General features: G+C 53.3%; 1 protein-coding gene across 5 annotated transcripts in view; it reads right to left on the bottom strand.

Moving 5' to 3' along the window:
• The window catches only part of HNRNPL (heterogeneous nuclear ribonucleoprotein L), a 14,722-nt gene continuing 976 nt past the window's right edge, over positions 1 to 13,746 (bottom strand). The window contains exons 1-14 of one of the 5 annotated variants that reach the window (XM_082709129.1): positions 10,874 to 11,407; positions 9,937 to 10,022; positions 9,626 to 9,744; positions 8,779 to 9,016; positions 8,573 to 8,658; positions 7,663 to 7,759; positions 7,505 to 7,577; positions 4,060 to 4,131; positions 3,668 to 3,948; positions 2,491 to 2,612; positions 1,987 to 2,188; positions 1,199 to 1,256; positions 1,000 to 1,095; positions 1 to 413 (exon numbers count right to left, since the gene is read on the bottom strand). In XM_082709129.1, coding sequence (XP_082565255.1) covers positions 355 to 413; positions 1,000 to 1,095; positions 1,199 to 1,256; positions 1,987 to 2,188; positions 2,491 to 2,612; positions 3,668 to 3,948; positions 4,060 to 4,131; positions 7,505 to 7,577; positions 7,663 to 7,759; positions 8,573 to 8,658; positions 8,779 to 9,016; positions 9,626 to 9,744; positions 9,937 to 9,981 — 1,548 coding nt within the window. In that variant the 5' untranslated portion in view covers positions 9,982 to 10,022; positions 10,874 to 11,407 and the 3' untranslated portion in view covers positions 1 to 354. Of the gene's footprint in view, positions 414 to 999; positions 1,096 to 1,198; positions 1,257 to 1,986; positions 2,189 to 2,490; positions 2,613 to 3,667; positions 4,132 to 7,504; positions 7,578 to 7,662; positions 7,760 to 8,570; positions 8,659 to 8,778; positions 9,017 to 9,625; positions 9,745 to 9,936; positions 10,023 to 10,873; positions 11,408 to 11,688; positions 12,033 to 13,746 lie in introns of those variants that run through there. The other 4 variants (XM_082709128.1, XM_082709131.1, XM_082709127.1 and 1 more) reach the window with 4 other exon arrangements.

Genomic DNA, 13,746 nt, shown 5'->3' on the forward strand with positions numbered 1-13,746 from the left:
TTTATTTTCCAAACAATTTTATTGAAATGTGCCAAGAGTACACAGGCAGCACAAATGTATGAACAGGAAAAAAAAAAATCACACGTACAATAATTTTTTTAAAAAGTGAACATTAATCTTGGGAGATACCAGGTCCCCTTCCCCTCCCCCTTCAGACTTCCAGCATTTCCGTTATGGTTAAGCCCACTAACCTAGCATTTAAAAAAAGGAATACAGGAACTTTTGCAAAAAAAAAAAAAAAAAAACAAAAAAAAAAAAAAAGGAAAAAAAAAGCCCCAGAAACAAAACAAAACAAACAGCATAAAGGAAAGAGAAACATTTTCCTGCTCAGATGGGACTCTTCTGGGTCACCTATTAGGAGGCGTGCTGAGCGGTGGAGAAACACAACTTCAGAGTGTAAGGATATGGACCATCTGCAAATGAGAAGATAGGTTTGGCTGCACCCCTCCTTCTCTGCAGGTGCCAACCACCCAGCCCCTCCTCCATTTCTGCTGTTTGGCTGCAGGGATCTAACTAGTCACTTCCCAACGTGAGACTTACAATCAAGCCCAATACTGAAGAGGCACTCCCCCACCCCTGCCTTTGATTCCACAGGGAATCCCATTCCCAGCTCCCCAGCTGGCCCAGGCCGTAAGTGGGCGGATGTTCCCTACTGGCCAGATGAGCCCTTTTCCTGGGTACCCTCTGAGCCAGCCTGTGCAACAGACAGTGCTCAGTGTTTACTGGCAGCTTCTGACGCATAGAACACCAGTCCGTGGAGGACGAGTCTCAGTAACCCCAAAGCTGGCAGAGCAGGTGACGGCAAGCAGCCAGGCTGGATCTCCCTCCCACGGAGACCATCAGGCTAATCTCCTGGCGACCAGGTCCCGCCTGCCCATGTCAGCACCAGTGAAGCGATCTCTGGGGCCCTATGTTGATGGCAGGGAGGATGGCTCTGACCTGAAGCCAGCCCAGCATCAAGCCACAAGGGTGAGGACTACAGGACACACAGATACTCACTTGGGTTTTTCATCTGGTAATGATTCAGGAAGCCCAAAGTCTCCAGGGCATCACTCTTGGATTCCCACTCCAGCAGCCCAGAGGAGCTGCGCTCACCTGATCAGAACACAAGGTTTGTTTTAGGCTGACCTGAGCAGGAATTGGGTCTACCTGCCTACAACCAAGTAATGAAAAAAGGCGGGAGCAGCAGTTCACTCACTTTTGCCTGAGAATACTTTCACAGAAGATGGCCGTTTCACTCCCAGCTCGTCGCAGATCTGCAGGACACAGAAAGGATTCAGAAACAGCAGTACCACATGGCAGGATTCAAGCAGCTCATGACAGAGTACTGACATTTTTCTGGGATTTCTGATCTTTGATCACACATCATACTCTAAGGCACCCCCCACCATGACCCAACAAAGGTTTAGAAACACTGCTCTTACTATGCTTCCACTACCTTTAACTATCATCATTAAAGCAAAACCTGTTTTTTTTTTTTTTTTTTTTTTTTTCTTAAAATTCCCACCTGGGTGCTTACTGGCACTAACCAAATGTTTGCCGAAGCAACGAGCAACAGCTCAGGCCCAAGCAAGGGCTGAAGTCCAACCCTGCCAGTCAGCCCTCCTCCCCCTCAATGCCCCAGTCTCCTCTGACCAGACCTGAACAGGAGCCTCCCTTCTGGTATTACTGAGGCACGGAATGTCCCAACTACATGGATGCTTTGACACTGGACTCTAATAATCGCCACTCTCTCACCCAGACTGGGAAAAACCTTTTTCGGCAAACAGCAGCCACCCTAGTCTGTCAATAACACAAACAGGACAGCCGACCTCCACCACGGCTAGGCCTTTGGTGCTGTTCTCAGCCTATCCGTTCTGGTTCCCGCTGCATCCCCAGACCCACCCCAGGGCCTGGCGGAGCTGTGGCTCAACAAGGTACTAGAAAAGCCTACAACACGTGGCTCATTCAGATGGCGCGGTGAGGGACCAAATCCACAGCACCCACCTCGAAGAAGTTCTCCTCAGTCACCTCTAGAGGAGCGTTGAAAAAGTGCAGCACGTTGCTTGGGTGCTGGATGCGGTTTTTGGCTGCCTGCTCTGGGGTAGAAAACCGATTGTTCCTGGATTCGCTGAAGTCTTTGTAACTGCACGACCCGTCTTCTAGCCCGTAGGACTGCCCGGGCATGATGGCTGGTTGCTTGGAGACACTGTACCAGAGAAGGGGAGCTCTTTGTCAGACCCCAAGCCCTCCACGGTGGCCTGACTCCTGTCTGAAGATGCTGGGTGCCTCAGGGGGCTCTGCTCCACAGCTGAGGCGAGACTGACAGTTTCCCCACTGCTTCAGCTGTGTGACGGGGCACGACCTGCCACCCCCTACTCCTGCCCGAACAAGCACCCAGGCTCGCCCGTGCTCCTCTGCTGGGTGCTTTCCAGAGTGGCCCCATTCCACTTTCCTTCTTCCCTCAGCTCCTCTTCAACACTCCCAAGCCTGAGGAAACTAAGGACGTACCAGACATTCAGCTTCTGCCCGAACATGAAGTTGTTGTTGAGGTGAGTAATGGCCCGGTCCACAGCATAGCCATCAGCCATCTCCACCATGGCGGCCCCCGGCTTGCTTTTCATGAATTTCACCTTGAGGAGAGGGACTGTGATCAGTGCCACGGTCCAGCTGCCAGGGACCCTTCCTCCACCCCTTTTGAGCTAGTGAAAAGCAAGAACTCCAGGCTCTAGAGCAAGGCTTCCGTCTCGCCCTGGGGAACAAGACAGCAGGAGCAGAGCACAGTGTGCGGCCCCCAGGCAGGGCTCTGCGCACGGGCCAGTCTTTCTCACCTCAGGACACAAGCCCCGAGTGCATCAATTAATGAAGCGCAAGAAAAAGTGGTTGGCAGCACAATAAGGAAACAAAGCAGATACTGCCACTAACATCTGTCAGTGAGCACACAGATGCACATGGTGCAGAGCAGGGCACGATGTGAAATGCCGCTGTGGGCGAAAGGACTGAAGGCAGTGAACAACCGTGACAAAGGCACCAAAGCCAATCTCTCTAGCATGAGGTCCTGCTTCCACATAAAGGTCTGGGAACCTGGGCAAGTAATTTACCCTCCGCGCCTTCATTGCCCCAACTGATCTCATCAAGGACTCTAGTAACAAGCAAGTTGCCACATGTGCAGTCCTATCCACAGCGCCCGATGCGCAGAAGGCAAGCTTAACCCACGCGATGGTTGCCGCTGCTATGACTCCCCGGCTAAGTCAGGGGCTGTGAGCGCAGAGGCTCCCAGGACTCAGCTGGGTTCCAGAGAAACAAGCCACCTGGTCAGGGGCAAACAGCCACCTGTCCCACAGGCAAAGCAGGAAGGCCCAGGGTTGCCAGATCATCTTTCAGTTTTCTGAAAAAATCCTCACATGATGACCTTTGGCCACAAAAATTAAGTCTTATAAATCACAAATTATATTTGTCTGACGTTAAGCATTCGTACTTTCATGAAATCCTGGTTAATGCACCCGATTAAGAGACGACAAAACACCCATGGTGAGGACCAAACATAATGTCCGCAGCTGGCTGCCTGCTTCAGTGAGTCACCCTCTTGGAACAGCCTGCTGTCAGCCAGGCTCCTTCCCCCACTGTGACGCATGAGGCTCGGCCCGCTTGGGCTGCAAGGGTAGCAACAGATCTGACAGAGACTCACCTTCTCCACATTGCCATACAAGCAGAAGACATTGAAGACCCGATCACAGTTCATCTTAGATTGATCCAAGCCATAGACCATGAGCACAGGGCTGTCGGCGTGGGGGCCATACTCGGGTGGTGGGGGAGGGGGTGGGGGGTGCCCATACTGGGGGCCGTAGCGACTTGGGCCCCGACGGTGACCCCCCACTGGTGGGCCCATCCTTCTCCCTTCGTAGTGAGGTGGGGGGGGCCCGTAGCCCTCATCATGGTAATGGCTGTGGTACCCACCGTGGGGCCCTCCTGGGGGGTGGGAAGGAAAGAGAGGGAGGACGGGTGAGAATTTGCGCGGCGGGCGGCGGGCAGGGGCACATGAGCCACGGGAGTCCACGGAAGGGAACCCCCTGCCCTCACCATATTCTGCGGGATGATCTCCCAGGAGAGGGGGCTGTCTCTGGCGTTTATTAGGGTTGCTGCCAGGATCACCTGAGGACAGAAAAGACAGTTAGAGGCCACCCAGGAACAAACAGGATCACCCTCCTGACTAGAGGCTAATCTCGAAGACCTTCAGTTCCTGTGTGCCTAGGCAAACCCCCCTTCCTCACCAGAGTTGCTGGGGCCTCCTTCCTATGGCCTGACCCATGGTGGGCATGAAGCCCAAGCCTCAGGACTGAAGCCCACTCCCCTTCCCCAGCTGGTGCAAAGTAGCTGGTCTCCTTTCTCTGGGAAGGATGAGATCAGCTTCTGGGCTCTCTCTCCCTCCTGCCCTGGCCCAAATGGGAAGCCCAACTCTCAGGCCATCTAGGGAACCTGCAGATGCTATAGACACTGTTATGTTACAGAGGGCAAGAACAAATTCCTCAAACTCCTACCGATAATGGGAGAGGAGTTAAGAGCAGGAAAACCACCAAGGAAAGGCAAGGCAGAAAGAACATAAAATCTGGTCCCCATAGTTCCAAAGTTCTAGGAGCTCTAGGCCCTACTCTCTAGGTCCCTTCCTTCTCAACCCTGATCCTCCCTGCCACCCCCCCCCCCATCGTCACACCCAACCCGAGGAGAGGGACTGTGGGAAAGGACAAGCAGGGCAACATCAGAACCAATTCAATTGAACAGTCATATACAAGGCATTGACATTCTCAGACCCCGACAATGGCGCAGATCCACCCCAGACCCCAGCTGTAATTCATAGTCGCTACACGAATTTAGCGCTTGAGTGGCAGACACTGTGCAAAGCGCTTTACAGACATCACCGCTTCGGAAATTCCTCACAACAACCCTATGAGGTAGGTACTATTTTTGCCCCGTTTTACAGATAAGGAACCTGAGCACTCAACTTTTTACTGACCAGTTAAAAGACACTTTGGCCCAAGGTCACAAAGCAAAAGTTAGCGGCCGAGCCAGGATTTGAACCCAGGTCTGGCTGACTCCAAAACCCAGGGCTCGAGACCACTGCCCTTTCCTGCCACCCGGCCTGGGTTTTGTTTCCAACAATCAGTCATTACAAAGATGGAAAAGGGCTACTTACAGCAGAAGTACAGAGTACAATGTCCATTTGTCACAAAAAACAAATCTGTATTTTCTCTTACCATTGGACGCTTCAACAGTGAGTTAGCACAGTTCTGAAAGATGGCGTCCCATCAAACATACACTGCGACCCTGCATCACATGGTTTTACAGTCATAAATACAAGTCACGGTACACACCCGATACAATTTTTTTTTAAAGAATTGTCTTAAAAGTCAATGTTTTTGATTAAATCAAAAATGGCTCACAGATGTTCTGTCCTCAGAAGATACCAGAAAAGTGGCAAATAAAGGTGTATGAGGTGGGTAGTGTCCCTCCGTGTTGTCAGCTCCTCACACTGTGTGCTGCAGTGCGGTGCTTCTGGCTGTGTAGCGCTCCGTGTGCGTGTCTCCTGGATATGAGGTGTGCCAGTGGCCCCACTATGCCCGCGCTTTTGGCCTTGGGAGCGCGCCTGGTTACCCACCAGCAGGTAACTGTGTACCTCTGAGCTGTTTGGCTGTCTGGTTTTAGGTCTGTTTTTTTTTTTTTGATTTTTTTTTTTTTGGTTGTTGTGGTTTAATTTTTTTTTGTTTCTGAGCTCCAGTTGGTGCAGATTATGTTGGCAGCCGATGACTGCAGAAAAAATAAAAATATCAAAACAGAAAAGAACAAAAAAAAGGCCCTCCCCAAACCAAAGGACTTAAAAGCAAAAAACAAAAAAACAACCCATATGGCGAGGAATGGAGAGAGGATCCTATTGTCTTGGAGGCCCATGGAATCTACTTCAGTCTATGAAACGTTCTCCGAAAAGAGCGCCGCTGGCTGGCTGGGAGAGCTCTGTTCTCTGTGTTTCCTACTTCTGTGTACATTTTCGGGTTCAAGTTTGCTTGGATTTTGACTTTTTTTAATGTTTAATAAAAAAGCAGTGTCTGCTGCCATGTTGCGTCTCTTTCTCTCTTTGTCTCTGTCTGCCTCTGTCTCTGTGCTTGTAGCTGTTCCTTGGAGCGCGGTGTGGTGTTCTTGATGTAGTGAGCTCAAGTCTGCGGCTGTTTCTGGGGACGTGGTGCAGGCTGCGTGTTCTGTTCTCTCCAGGAAGAGCTAGTGGTTTCTACCCTGTGTGTTGGTGAGCAATGTGCAGAGGCAGAGCCGCTGAAGTATGGTTCCCGAGGGGTGGCGAAGCACCGCCCTCACTCCAGGCCACCTCCTCAGCTCTCGTTTTTGCCCCCCAGTCTTGGGGCGGCCAGAGCTGAGAGGCATCAAAACCAATGCACAACCAGCCCCTGCCACTAGCCCCTGCCGGTCTGCACATCTTCTATTTATGTTCCTTGGAGAAGAAATGGTTGGTTGCCATGTTTCTGTTAGCGGTCATGTAATGCCATTGCCCGCTCTGGTACATTCACTCGGTCACCAATTTGCCTCTGACCTCTGGAGGGGCGGCCAGGCCCACAGTGCCCACCGTGAGGGTCCTGGGGAGAGTCTAGCCCACCCTGCCCACTGCTTCCCAGCTGCGAGGGCGAGCAAGACAGGCCCGCCTAGGAATGGGGGCCTTTGGCCTCCCAGGGCCCGTGAGAGGTCAGCAACCGGCCTCCTCCCTCAGCCCGTGGCCTAGTCCGACGTATCAGACCAAGACAGACAGAGATGGATGGTCTTGCTGAGGGGATGCCGCTGCTTTTCCAAAGGCAATCCTCCACCTCTCCCTCCTATCCAAGGCAAACCATTCTTGACAGAGTCTAGGAAGGGGGTTGTCCGTTTGGGCCCCCCGCAGAGATGTTGAGTCCCCGCTACAAGGGAGGTGAGGCGTGTCTGCCCTGCTCCAATCCAGGGTGTCACCTCCACAAGGTCAACTTGCTCAAAGGCTCTGCTCCAAGGGTCTGGGTGCCCTCGTCACCTCCCCAGTCTGCCCGCCCTTCCCCCAGCAGACCCTCTTGATAGTGGCGAGCAAGAGAACCATGACGGGCCCAGTTGAGAATGGAGAGTCAGTGACCCTAGGCAGGCTCCTAGATGGGCAACAGCAGAATCCATCTGGGAGCTGCTACTGGTTTATAAGCCATTGCCATGTCCTGTGCTCAACGAGGCCCTCCCTGCTCCCCAACCCCGTCCAAACCTCTGCCCTGGCTTTACACTCTCAGCCACGTCAAAGGGCCCCCGGCAGCAGCTACAACCTAGAGGCCCCCTCATTCACCCTCTCCCACTGGAGCATCTTTTCCAAGAGCTGACCGCGCAACACCCCCCAGACCCTCCCATGTCCACAGGGAGCCCAATGGCATTACATAACCCTGAGCCCGGGTCTATGAAGTGCACTAGTCGAGTGAAGGCAAGGCGGATGTGTTTAGAACAAAGTTGCCATCGGGATTACCTTGTCCACTGAGATTGGGGTTTGTGTAGTCCCAAGTATCCTGATCATTCTTGAACACATTCAAGCGTGTGGGCTGTAGGGACAAGACAAAGCTTGAAATTAGCCAGGTCCCCCAGCTCACCTGGAAGCTGACAAGGGGCAGTCATTTCCAAACCCACCTTCGCATATTCAATCTTCAGAGTGCAGCAGCCTGAATAAATGTCAGCCCCATTGAGCGAGGCCTTTGCCCGCTGGGCACTCTGCACAGAATCAAATGTGGGTAAAGTTAAGGAAAGCCCCGAGACAGGCGCTCTTTGGAAAGAGCTTTAAGTGGTCCCAGAAAGGGACAAGGACGAGGGAACACCCCAAAGACCACACTGCATATGAGTTCTGGGGTGAGCTCCTCACCCACAGTCACTAGCTGCTCACATGGAAAGGGCTAGAGTGCGGCTCTGGGTGGGCAATCACTGTCCAGAGTTCCTCTCTCACCTGCACTCCCAACCCCACCAGCCCAGAGGCCCAGAGGAGGCAGCAACTCCTTCTGCCACCACCCTAGGCCAAGCCACTTTCCCTCTGCCCAATCCTCTCCCTCTAGTGCTGTGCTTTGACGAAGCCTGGACAATCTCTGAAACATCAACTAGGTGAAATTCCTGCCTAAACCCTGTCAGTGGCTTCCCACCGCACCCTGACCCATGTTTCACAGCACTGCCTCAGATGCCCTGTTCACTGCTTCCAAAGCCTGCAGTGAACCCTCTCCCACTCGTAAGTAATCAGGCTGTTTGCTTTCTCGAACACTAAGCTGCTGCCCACCTGACAACCTTTACAGAGACCAGTTCTTCTGCCCCGATACCAGCTCCTACTTCATGGCAACAGAGCATCACCCCACCAGATGTGCTGGGCACTCCTCTGAGCTTTCACACTACACGCCAGTGTGTTCGTTAATGACCCCTCCCATCAGACTGGGGGCTCCAGGAAACAATCTGATACCTGGTGGCCATCAGGAGCCCATGCTGGTTGAAAGGACAGCCCCCTGCTGAGCCTTGTGAGAACCCCCACCTCAAAGAATTCCCCTTTCCCAGCAAAGGATATTCCACCATGGCCTGGACTCCATTCTTCCGGAAAATAACAATTCTCTGGACAGGACCACAAGGATTGCAGATAGTATAAAGAACATCCTGTAAAAAGCACACATGCAAGATGAAAGAGCACTGGCAGGTCAATCTGGCTCAGGGGAGAGGACAGGAGGAAGAGCGAGCTCACAAAAGCATCTAAAAGAAAGACTGCTGGGCACGCACCGTGGTAATGGAATAGATCGGGTTCAGAATGGTAAAGAGAAGCACACTGTTGACGCTCCGGGAGTCATCCGAGTCCCCAGGGCGGGAGATCTTCTGGCTGGTAGAGTAATTGACAAAAGCTGGGTGGCCAGCAATGTAGATCTGGTTGTCGGCCGCGTAGTTCACAGCGTTGCAAGCCCCCAACACGTCTTCAAACTCCACCAACGCTTGTCTCTTTTTAGGCATTACTACCACATAGCTAGCAGAAAAAACACATTTTGGTCCTCTCAAGGGAACATAGAACAAAAGGATGACATTCAACTTGCCCTGAATAGACTCCTCTCTCTGGACTCCTCTGTACCTCCACCATGGTTTCCTGACCTGAACACCCTGTACCCTAAGAGGCACAATAGGCAAAAGAGATGTAGCTACGGCATCACCTCCTCTGGGAGGTCTTCCTTCCTAAATCCTCTTCCCCTGAGCCAGATGCCTCCTGAAGGCTCCTAGGTTTTCCTATCACAGTGCTGACTGCTCTGGATGGGCAACTGTTGGAGGAGCCCCAAAGTTTCATTTTTATTGTATTTCTACTCTAGTCCGAGTACCTAACATGTGACAAAAATACTCACTAAACAAGAGAATCCAGATTAAAGGCTAGAAGAAGAAAAAAAACTGAAGGGGGGGGGGAGACAAGAAACTTACTATAACCTGACCCAAAGTATAAGGGCTAAACCCAAGAGTGGAGGAGTCCCAGGACCTAACTAAAGAACCCTGGGCCAAACTGGCTATGTCACTTCCCACCAGAAACTAAAGACACACATGACCCCAAGAAACAGACTTCGACGTCCAACCCATAGCCTCTGAGGAGTACCTGATGGGTCCAAATTCCTGCAAGGCTTCCACAAGGTCAGCTTCCACCACGCCGTCAATCAGGCCCCTGATGTGGACAACTGGGGAGGCAGGGGTTTTGTGTGGGTCATCGTAGTTCTCCTGAAAAAGGAAGGAAGAACGTAACTTCATTTCCTGCTATACAAGATGGTGGCCCACTGCCCTCTATGCTGTTGGGAGACCCAATCAGGTAAGACACTTAGGTATGACACAAGGGATGGCAACACAAAGCAACCACCCCCAAAGATTTTGGGTCAGCAGAGCTCAGGCCCCAAGTGGATGGCCAGCCTATACCTCTTGCTGTAGTTTCTGAAGAAGACAGAATGGAAGACAAGGCATGTCCCACACCTTACATTCCTGCTAGAATTTTTCTCTTCCCACTGGTCAAGAAAATGGGGGAAAAGACTGGGATGGAAACAGGACAGCACTGGCAGAAAGGGCTGTTTTCTGCTGCAGCCTGAATCATTGACAATGTTCTCTTGGCATGTTTCTTTCCCCTTTCACTTGTGCAACAAACCCAGCCAAGCATTACTGTCCCCACTACTCAACCCCCAGGATCAGTCACATTAAAACATCCCTGCCCCCAAAGCTGTGAAAGCCACTTCTAGTCTTTAACCACCCACCATAATCTGTGGTAAAAAATACTGCCTAGGCTAGATTATGGAAAATAAGATGAGAAAGGTCATTAAAAAAAAAAAAAGAAAGAAACTCCAACCCACATCACTAAAAACCAACACGATTCCCCCACAAGAAGTATCTATCCACCCACACAGAAGCCTCTGGGAATCAGTAGGAAAGTAACTTTCTCCATGTCTCTTGGGCTCTGGGTCCAACCTCCTGTTTGAGAGCCACCAAACAGAAGCCCATGCAACAGGGGCAGAATTGGATTCTATTTCAGGAATGAACCACACAAACCACAGGAGGCACACCCGCCTGGTGGTTACCAGCTCAGCGGTTTGGAGTTCCACAGCCCATAAATTCTAATCCCAGCCCCTCCCCCATCACTAGCTATGTAAGCTACACAAATTTACCTCATCTTAGCTCTACAAGTCCCCACTTGTAATACCATCCTGTATCTCATACAAACTGTTGGAAGATTTAGTTCAAGTAGTTTTAAAATGAGTCTAACAAGGCCTGCCGCAAGTTAAAACACTAGAAATCACTGCTACAGCTCACCACCAAACCCCAGAAAAATCCTACAAATGGCTGAAAAGGAGAGAACTTCACGAACTTGGGAAGGAGGAGGGAATCAGCTCCAAGTCAGGAAGGACAAACGGTGGTCCTTTCCGACTAGGAGACCAACGACGTCGAATGCCTTCGAAAATGTCCACCCTCAGAGAACATTTTGGTTTACCAAACCAACTCCATCCAGTTAACCCTATGAAACTGTAACCCCAAGGAACTTGTGATGGTTCCACAGCTTAGTTCAATTCCCAAATGGCAAAAAAGACCTTTCACAAGCCCCTTTCTTCCGGTTTTCAAAGCCCACAAAAAATGGGAACATATTCTGTTGCGGGGGGAATATCCTCAAAGCAAATCAACTCTGTATCGACACAAACCATGACGTTATAGATTAAAGAGCGATCAGCCAGAATTCCCTACTCAGGCGCGGAAAAGGCCACCGCCCACCCGTTCCCGCTCACGCGGTGCAACCCACCCCCTCTCCCCCGCCCACGAGGCCCAAGAAGAAATGCGCTTGCGCGAGGGCAGAGACTTAAACGATAAAGGAAAAAAAAAAACGGCCCGGCCGCGTGCCCGGCCCCTCATATTCCAGCCCGCGGCGCCTGCGCACTGCGCCTCCCGCAGCGCAACCTCCTTCCTCCGCCTCCCACACCATCCCCCCCACCCCGTTCCGAATAGCGCGCACGCGCAACCTCCTGTCCTCGCGCAAACCCCGCCGTTTGCCCAACGCCTGCCCCTCCCCCACCCCGTCACGGCGTGAGGGCCTGGGCGCGTGCGCAGAGGCGCCCCCCCATGAATACCCTCAAGGTGGAAATTTTTCCGTCCCTTCCCGGCCGTTCCCGGCCCCTAAGGCCCTGGCCTCACCCCGCCGCCGCCGCCCGCCGCCCCGGCTCCTCCACCGCCGCCACCACCGCCTCCGTGCTGGTCGCCAGCGTTGTCCGTCTTGAGCCGCTTAGGGGCTCGGCCGCCCTCACTGCCGCCGCCGTAGTAGCGGCCACCGCCGCCTCCGCCGCCCGCCGCCGCCATCTTCACCATCGCTCCCGACCGCCTCCGCTGCTCGTCCGGCTGCTGCCTCTGCTCCAGCCGCCGACGCCGCTTCTCCGCCCGGGGCAGCAGCCTCCGCGACATGGCGGCACAGAACCCGCCTCCCCCCGCCTCTCATTGGGGGAGGGACACGCCCGTCACCCGCCGCCCCCACCCGATAGGGGGAGCCACTGGTCCCGCCAAGGGGGGAGGGGAAGCCTCCGCACGCCTTGCGTGCCTATTGGGTACAGCGCATGCCGTTCTTCAGCTGGGCCCGCCCTCGTTTGTCTGAGACACTCCTTATAGGCGAGTGTTTTCTGCCAGTCATCTGGCTGACCCCGCCGCCTTAAAATAAACTCCAATTTGATAGGTCGGATTTCTGGCACAGCCTGGCCTCCCTTGGAGCACCTGATAGGAACGACGCTCATCCTCGCCGGAGAAGCCCCGCCTTCTTCCCACTTTTATTGGCTCCCTCACTAATCCATCGAACCGAAAATTGTTAGCGTTCCAGTCAAAACGACTCCCTTACCGCGCCACACCGCAAGGAGAAAAGGAAACCCCCTCCCTTTTGCCTCTTTCCAGTGGTTGCTGCAGATGCCCATCTTTTACGTCTCTACCCGATTAGTAAATGAAGAGTGGAAAGGGTCGTAGGACCACCGGTGGTCTCTGATTGGGTTAAAAAGGAAAGCCCTCCCCATGCCGCCAGGCGCTCTCTGGCTCAGTCTAGGAAGGGATCGGAGGCGAGAGCGCAAGCGCGGACAGGCTTTCAGGCGTCCCCGGAGGCGGGGCGACCCTCTAAACCAGCGAAGGCCTGGCGTACCCCAAGTAGTTATTGACATTCTGTGTATGGTGCCGGAGGGTAGACCGAGACAGAGGGGTAGCTGCCAGTGGCTCTGTCTCCGCTGCTATCCCTTATTCCTCTCCACCTCGAATCCCCACAACGCCAGGGGAATTTTAATAACCCAAACTTAACCCTTTACGTAGATTGGCCCTGTCGACGGTCTTCGGACCCTGTCAAGTTCGCCGGCGTCCTTTCCCTGCTCCGCTCCACCTCTAAATTCAGCCAAAAGAGCACTCTTCAGTTTGCACAAAGGGAAGGTACGCGCACTTTTCGACCTTTGCCCGTGCAGGCCCTCCCATCTAGAACCCTTTGTCTACCACCTCTCCTGCCGGAGGAATCACTCCTCTTGTCCGTGCCGAGTCTCCACTCTGAAAAGCGCGTCCCTTGTCTCAACCAGTCCCGACCCGAGCCTGCCTACTCAGGCCACTCAGGCCAGTGGTTTTCAGGCGATAGCCTTGACCTCCGTGGCTTGTCACAGTCTGGTGACTATCCCTTTTCCAGTGGGGGAGGCTTGTGTGGGTAAGGGAGCGGTGGTCCCTGCCTAAGCCTTAGCGAGGCTGGACCCTACCAAGCACTAGGTACAGCAACCGGCACAGCGTTTGGGCAAAGGGGAGTCCTGGTGTTCTAAGTGTCCGGGGCGGGGGGGGGGGGGGTTGCCTGGGCGGCTCAGTTGGTTAAGCGACTGCCTTCAGCTCAGATCATGATCCTGGAATCCCAAAATCGAGCCCCCACCGGGCTCTCTGCTCAGCAGGGAGTCTGCTTCTCCCTCTGACCCTCCCCCACAATGCTCACTCGCTCGCTCTCTCTCGTATTCTCTCAGATAAATCTTAAAAAAAAAAAAAAAAAAAAAAGTCCAAGTGTCCGGGGGGCCTGCCTTCCTTGGGGTAGGACAACTCTGAAGCTAACGCCCTCCCTCAGTCTCTAGAGTCCAAGGAAGCCCAATAGCTGGAACCTAGGGGCGGGGCCGGGCCGAGGCAGGACCCCGCGTTATGGGGCTGCGTCTTGGGGTTAGGTGGTAAGAAACTGCGCTTAGAGAGTCGTGGGAAACAGGGTCGACT

Source organism: Mustela nivalis (assembly GCF_964662115.1).
Source record: "Mustela nivalis genome assembly, chromosome: 18".
Taxonomy (NCBI): domain Eukaryota; kingdom Metazoa; phylum Chordata; class Mammalia; order Carnivora; family Mustelidae; genus Mustela; species Mustela nivalis.